The following is a 7613-nucleotide window of genomic DNA, read 5'->3' on the forward strand; positions in this document are numbered from 1 at the left end:
TACCCTCCCCACCCCAGGCTGCTCTCCTCCCCTCTGCCTGATCAGCCATCTCTTTCAGTTGTGCCCATGTGACTGCCCTCTAAAGGGCCATGCCCAAAACACATTCCCACGTGTAGCCAAAGCCCCGCAGGAAAGCAAGGTCCTAGAGTTCGAACGTTGTCTGACAGCCAAAAGAGCCACATGGCCGTGCTCTCTGGCAGGAGTCCCATGCATCATGACAAAGAGAGTCTAATTTATTCACATCGTCCTGCCAGCGCCTCCTCAGCCACACAGGCGCTGCGATGCAGCCACCACTGGAGCCCAAACCGGTCCTCAAAAGGCTCACTGTGGGAACGATCAAAACTGCCTCTCGTTCCGAAGGGACACTCAATCAACATGTTTTACTTTCATTCATGTAAAGTCATAAATTTTAAATGAGATTTCATCAGTCCCTTTCAGGCCTAAATGAATAAACCAGTAAATCACATTTCCTCTTTCTCTCTCCTCACGTTTCCCTCTCCCTCTTTCAATAACTATAATTAAGAAAGATTGTCCTGGAAATAACTGTCTTTGCCACCGACTTCTTTTACAAAAGAGCCCCCCTGCTTTTAATAATGTTAGAGAAACATTTAAAAAATTACTTTTTAATTCATTTTTAAACTTACATACAGTCTGGTGTGCAGTTCTAAGTTTTGACAAATGCATACACTCATACAACTACCACCACAACCAAGATATAGAACAATTCGGTTATTTCAAAAATCTTCCTCACGCCGGGCTTTGTCATGTTTTTAATTCTAACATATCTGATTTTAAATTTAAAATATTTTATCCTTAACAGCTCTTTATGATCAATCATCACCATCATCATAGTATGATACCACCGGCTAATAATGCTTGCTGTGTGCAAAGCGTTCCTCTGCTTACAGGTATTTTCCCCTTTATCTCTCCAGCAATCTCACTAGCTGCCAGATGGCGGCGCTGCCGGGGGTTAAATGGTGGGGCGAGGCTATGAGCCCAGTGGTCTGGCTCCAGAACTCAAGTTCTTCTTTACTACTGTCCTAATACTATTTTGCCTTTTCACTAGAGGACTCTTCCACATATACTACTCTTTTAATCCTCACACCAGCCCTGCAAAGTAGGTGCTTTTATTCCCATTCTACAGATGAGGAAACCAAGGCTCAGAAAGTCAAAATGCCTAAAGGAGTGGGAACTCAAACCTAGGCACACTGAATCTGTTAACTTCCACACTATTTTTAAAAGTGAAACATGTGTTATGCATATGGACTCCTCCATTCCAGAATAAGAGATTAGTTCCACAGGGATTGTGATGGCAGGGGTCTCCAAGACAACCTCCAGGCTCAATAATTTGCTAGGAAGACCCACAGGGCTGAGCATATAGTTGCACTCGTGGCTATAATTTATTACAAAGGATGCAAAGCAAAATCAGCAAAGGGAAAAAGTCAGGGTGAGGGAACGAGGCACAAGCTCCCGAGAGCTCCTTTCCAACGGAGACACCCAGAGCACAGCAACAAATAGTGACAGCTCACGTGAAATGCTGTCTACCAGGGAGGTACATTAGACACTAGTGCCCAGGGTTTTTACTGGGGGCTGGTCACAAAGGCACCTTCTGCCTAAATTCCAGCCTCCCAGAAGGAAAATTCCAGCCTCCCAGAAGGAAAGCAGGTGTTCAGCATAAACCACATTGTCTGCACAGTGTGGGCACAACAAGCCACCCTCATCGGTTCTGGGAATGGTGGGAACCCTCCCGAAATCCAAGCTCCCAGACACCAGCCCAGGGCTGACTGTGCCAGCAGGTCTTTCTGAGGATACTGTCTCGGGCCTGCTACTTTAGCTCTTTTCTGCACGGGGATGAAACACCCCAAACACCACTCCCAGGGAGTAGCTCTTGTGAAGATATCCCATGAGATGGGCGATGTGTCCTCAACACTAGCAGGACAGTCCCAGTCCTTACTGTCCCCAAGGGCTCATCCGAGGGTGGCACTGGGGTGTGCAACGTCATTACTACCACAGGCAGGAGGGACAGTGTGGAGGGCTGGGGTGGAGGAACCAAAGCTTGAATCCTGTCTCTGCCACATCCTAGTGCTGTGACTTGTCCTCTGTTTCTTCTTCTTTAAAATGGGTGAAGTGGGCACAGAAGTCCATTCCCCTCTGCCCCTACTCCCCATAGGCTGCTGTGAGAAACAGTTGGAAGACCCCTGTCTCTGCCACATCCTAGTGCTGTGACTTGTCCTCTGTTTCTTCTTCTTTAAAATGGGTAAAGTGGGCACAGAAGTCCATTCCCCTCTGCCCCTACTCCCCATAGGCTGCTGTGAGAAACAGTTGGAAGACTCCTTGCAAACTATACAAGGCTTCTCACAGGGACCCGAGGACTCAGCAGGTTGTACCCCAAGGTCAGTCTTCTCTCAGTGTCTTGCCTGCTTGAGACCCTCTCTTAGTCTCTGGTGAGAGGGTGCATTGGGGGCTCTGCGTGGAGGCCCCAGAAGCCATGGCCCTTGCCACGCAGCCTCTCACCTTACTCTTGCCAGAGCCCCCCACTCCTGGAAGGACCAGAGTTTTCCTTTTTACCTGCCTCTGACCAGAACAACATGGCTTTCAGGAGGGAGGATGGTTCCTGGTCAGCCCAGTCTGTGAACGTGCTGGCATTGTTTCTCTAGCTCTTCCTTGCTAAATACTTGCTTCCTTCTGTTAGTGCCAACAACAGAAGAAATGCTGGGATGGTACAAATCCACCATCTGAGGGCTAACCAGCAGGTAACACAGAACAGTCACCAGCTGAGCATGGTCACGAGAGGCTGTAGATGGGCAAAATGGCCCCAGATGGAGACTCAAATGCTTGGGGGTCCTCTCGCCCACCACGTGAGCTTGGGCAAGTGGCTAACCATTTCCTCTTTATCTGCAAATGAAGACAATGATCGCTGCCCGCATCCTCCGGGGTGAAGGGAGGTAATGAATGTGACTGAGTTATTATTAACTGCGTGGATCTGTACGAATGAGAGGGATCGATATTATTATAGTGTGTGGTGATCTGTCCCCCTACCCCATCAATTAAATTGGTCCTTGATGGCTGAAATGAACCATTTTCCCAAATGCCTCTGAGATTTCTTTAAAGTTAATGGTGCTAGGGAAAGAAAGAATATCAAAAGTCATCCCCCAGGATCCCATCTGCTTGTATTAAAAAGCATACGACCAAAGAGTTTAATAATCAATGCACTGAACAGCCCTGATAATTTATGCTAATAGTCACATTACAACGTGCAACTAGAAAAAGCTTAATCCTGCTCCCTGCAGCCTGCGCCTCAGATTCCTCCCTCAGCATGAAAGGCTTTAGAGCACAAGCCCCTCTTCTTTGTGCCTTTCACAAAGTGGCATTCACTGCCTCTTCTGGTTACCTGGTAACATGCATCTAGCACACACTGAGGTTAGGAAGTGGAGCTGGAATTTCAGCCAAGGTGAATTTTCTAATATTCAGGATCTCAAGAGCTCATTGAAACTACTGGGGCTCAGTGCCCTGGTGGGGACTGGCACAGGACCCTGATCCTATCCAATTTATCATTCAAAACACGACATCAATTTGCTGCTGTCTGTAGGATGCCAGCCCCCTCCCAATGTTAACAAATAGTCGGGGTACACACACTGAACAATCAGCCTTTCAAAGTGATGACATAAATAATAATAACACTAAGGCCATACCACTTTACAGGTGAAACTGAACCAATAATTTAGTATAGAAGGAAGCTTTACCCTGCAGCCTGTGCTCAAGGCTTGCAACGACCTACCCTAAACTACTTTGGAGTGTCATCTCCTTCCCCACGCATCCTACTGGGCAGCCACCCAGTGGGCCCACAGTTCATACCCACCAAAAGACCTCTCACCTCTATGCCCTGCTTCCCACTGAGCCTCCCCCTTCCTAGCCTAGTAAAGCTTTCTCCTTGTCCCTCAAGGCTCTCCTTCTGTGAGGCTATTCCTGTTCCTCTCAGGATCCATCACCCATTGCCAAATAGAGGGATAAGATAACAAACCTTAGGGAAAAATGGGAAGGTGGACCCAGAGTGAGAAACCCTCAAGATTCAAGGTTAGTGGACAGATGTTTGGCACCTTCCTAACCAGGGTGCCAGAGGCCAGACACACATGGTGCCAATCTGAAAAAAGCCAGGCAAACCCAGGCTGGAGTCCCATCTCAGCCGGAACTACCCAGGTGGCTCCAGAGAATTCCCTCCCACGTGCCTCAGTATTCCCTTCATATATATATATATGTATGTGTATATATATATATATATATGTATATATACATATATACATATATACATTTTTTTTTTAAAGATGACTGGTAAGGGAATCTTAACCCTTGACTTGGTGTTGTCAGCACCACACTCACCCGGTGAGCTAACCAGCCATCCCTATACAGGGATCTGAACACATGGCCTTGGTGTTATCAGCACCGCACTCTCCCAAGTGAGACATGGGCCGGCCCCAGTATTCCCTTCTTTTAAATGGGAGTGAGACCTCCCCAGGAAGGAAGATGGGTGCAAAAGCAACTTCCAGCAGTTCTCTCATTATTAGGCTGTTTGGGGCATTTCAGAGCATAGGAGGGAAGGGCAGAAGTTCAGCCTGAAAACTGCTTCCCAATACCCTCAGAGGCATGTGTAAGAACACTTCCCCACACTGTGAGGGACCTAATAAATACTATGGAGGCTTTTAGAGGGTGAACAAAACCAACCCCATTTTATGCCCCTTTGCCATGTAGACTCTTGCTTAACCTCATTCCTTTGCTTTACTAGCCAGTTACACTTTCTCCTTAGGGCAAATGTAAAGGGAACATAGGTTTCAAGGAGTGAGTGATTTATTACAGCAGGTGGCATCAGTGGTCTGAGCACTAAAATCACAAGGTCCCCAGCCTCATGGATCACAAGACACTTAGTGAATGATGTTATTACCTTATTTTTCTTACGATGTTTCCTTGAAGTTATTCTTAGTAACAGGGGCTGTGGTATATAAACTTCGTCTAACTGTTATTACCTTATTTTTCTTACGATGTTTCCTTGAAGTTATTCTTAGTAACAGGGGCTGTGCTATATAAACTTCGTCTAATGAGAGTGAGAGTGAGAGAGAGAGAGAGAGAGAGAGCTCTCATGCACTGACCTCTGATTTTTCACTGCATCTGGCTTTCCTGTCTGTAAGTCACCCTCATTAATAAATATCTTTGTATATCTCTGAATGGACCTGTCTGCTTCCTTCTTCAGTTCCAAGTACCTCCTCAATTTGGAGGGCATTCTGCTTTAACCTTCTCCTTGCACAAGGCCTCATTCTGTTAAAGTCGAGGTTTTCAGGTACTGAAGGAGTCAGGAGGGAGCTGAGGAAGGGGGAAGCATGGAAGCAGAGCAGCCACTGCTCTGGCTCAGTCTGTTTCCCTTCAACCAGGGTCCCCAGGGGTATTGTTAAAAAGTGCTCCTGCTGTGTCTTCTGAATAAAAGATAGCTTGTAGGCAGCACAGAATGAGGTGCTGCCTCAGCTAGGAACCGATCCCCCTGTCCACACCTTCATGCTTTACCAGGACAAAAGGGCAGGGACCATGCAAGCATTTCAGGACAAAACATGACAGGAAAACAGTGCCCAGGTCTGTGGCAGATGACACAAATGCTGGCAGGGAAGGAGAGCTGAATTCTGGGAGGCCTGACGTCTGTCACTAATGAGATCATGAAAAGCGGGCTCCTGAATTGCTTCCGTTTGGCCCTGTGAACATCTTTATTCTTTGGGCCTGTGCCTGGTGTGGGCTTCAGAGCTCATAGATCAGAGTCGAGAGGCTGTCACATTTACTTGTCATTTGGTAATTTTCAATGAATTAGGGGTATGGGGTTTCCATCTGCCATCTGGCCCCACTCTGGTAACCATAGCAACCACCATCTGCCTGACTTAATGCTATCAAGTCCTGTCCTGAAAGAGCACTGGACAGGGTATCAGAGCCTGGGAGTTGGTTGGTCTTTACTGGTCATTCCAGACAAGTGCCCTACCCTTGCTGGGTCTCAGTCTCAGTCTCTGCATAATGACAGATTTGGGCTAAATGTCTTTGAGGTGTCTTTCTCTGAGGAAGAGAATACCACTCTAGGGAGAAATTATCTGAGACCATCAGCACTGTTCAGATTCTGGGGACCTGGTCAGCATTTCTTAGTCTCCTGCATGTGGAGTTAAAGTGCTACCTGTCTGGAGACAAAGAGAACTGCCTGTGAATTAACTGCTGAGGAAAGCAGATTGTAGAAACGAGCGATAGGAACTAGAAGAAGAAAAAAGACAGGATTGTTTAAATGCCATGGGATAGAAACAAACAGTTAAGAGTGGAAAGGACCTCAACAATGGCTCCATGGTCGGAGAGGTCAGAGAGGGGAGGGACCAGCCCAAGGCTGCAGCACGGAAATACCCCTAGCCAGCTCTGTCCTCCACTGGGAGGCCCAGCTAGTAAGAGCCAAAGGTGATTTTCCTGTGTTCCTGGGGCTGCTTCAGCTCCTCAATGACTGCACATGGTTTTTGTTCCCTGGGACAGGAGGCTTCCTGCTCCATCTCCAACAACCCATTGGGTCCCCTGGACTTGGGTACATTTACCTGGAATTCTTTCGCAGAAGTCTGAGGCCCAGGCCCCAAGCCAGACTCCTTGGTACTCACTAGCCACCCGCTCACTCATCCTAAACTCACCACTGCACTCTCCAGGCAGGGTAGACAAGGGCAGTTCTCCAAAACCTAAAGGGTGGGCCACGCTCATGCTTAGGAAGCCAGCAAAGCAAGGTGCTTCGCTGGAAATCTCTATACTAATGTTTTGGTGTATTTTTGTTTGGTTTTTAAAAAGTACATATGGAGGGTAGGCAACTATATGGCACCCAGAGATGTTTTTACTGTGAATGTTAATGAAGCTTAGTTTCTAAGTCCTTAGTAATTCATAATTTTCTATTCCTTTACTTAAAGCAAGACCTTCCAAATTATATATGCCTTAGACTCATAAAACCTGGGTCTGCACCTGATGGCACCACTCCAAAGGTCTTACCTGTCCTGGGTGGGAGCTCCCTTAGGATCACCGGCTGGGCCCCACCCCACACCTGGGACCCTATTACTGCAGCCTGGAGCTCCCAGTCTGGAGCTTCTCTTCCGGCATCTTTACCTTCCCTTCCTCTCCATTCAAACAACTCACCTGGCACCAGATACCCGGGAACTCAGACCCAATTGGAATCCCTCTCCCCAACTCTCAGTCTCTCGCCCCCTCCCCCCCCATCAGCAGGTACTTAAGCGCCAAAAGGAGCTCACCGAAATGCCAACTAGCTCCGTGGCTGATGTTTCCACGAACTGCATGTGCATTCCCACCCCAGCCTCCCTGAGCACGGGGCAAGATGAGGAATACCAGTCCCAAGGGGAAACTGAGGCCCAGGCACCGCTGTGCAGAGGGATCCTTCACTCTACACCCCAAAGGGTTGGGCTGTCTCTTTTTCTACCCTCACGAACCCCGCGGGCCCGAACCCTACTCACCGAACTCGCAGTGGCCATCGCGCACCTTGTGCAGGTGGCCTGGGTGCGCGCGGGGGGCGTGCCGGGCGCGCAGGCGCAGCGCACAGACGCTGGGGTAGGAGCGGC

General features: G+C 48.3%; 1 protein-coding gene across 1 annotated transcript in view; it reads right to left on the reverse strand.

The window, feature by feature from the left end:
• IGFBPL1 (insulin-like growth factor binding protein-like 1) overlaps positions 1-7608 on the reverse strand; it is a gene marked incomplete at its 5' end in the record, with an annotated part of 17907 nt that extends 10299 nt beyond the window's left edge. Inside the window, one exon of the mRNA XM_008584357.1 lies at positions 7509-7608. Coding sequence (XP_008582579.1) covers positions 7509-7608 — 100 coding nt within the window. The remainder of the gene's footprint in view (positions 1-7508) is intronic.
• Positions 7609-7613: the final 5 nt, after the last annotated feature.

The sequence above is a fragment of the Galeopterus variegatus genome, unplaced genomic scaffold (assembly GCF_000696425.1).
Source record: "Galeopterus variegatus unplaced genomic scaffold, G_variegatus-3.0.2 Scaffold3237, whole genome shotgun sequence".
In the NCBI taxonomy this organism is placed as follows: Eukaryota; Metazoa; Chordata; class Mammalia; order Dermoptera; family Cynocephalidae; genus Galeopterus; species Galeopterus variegatus.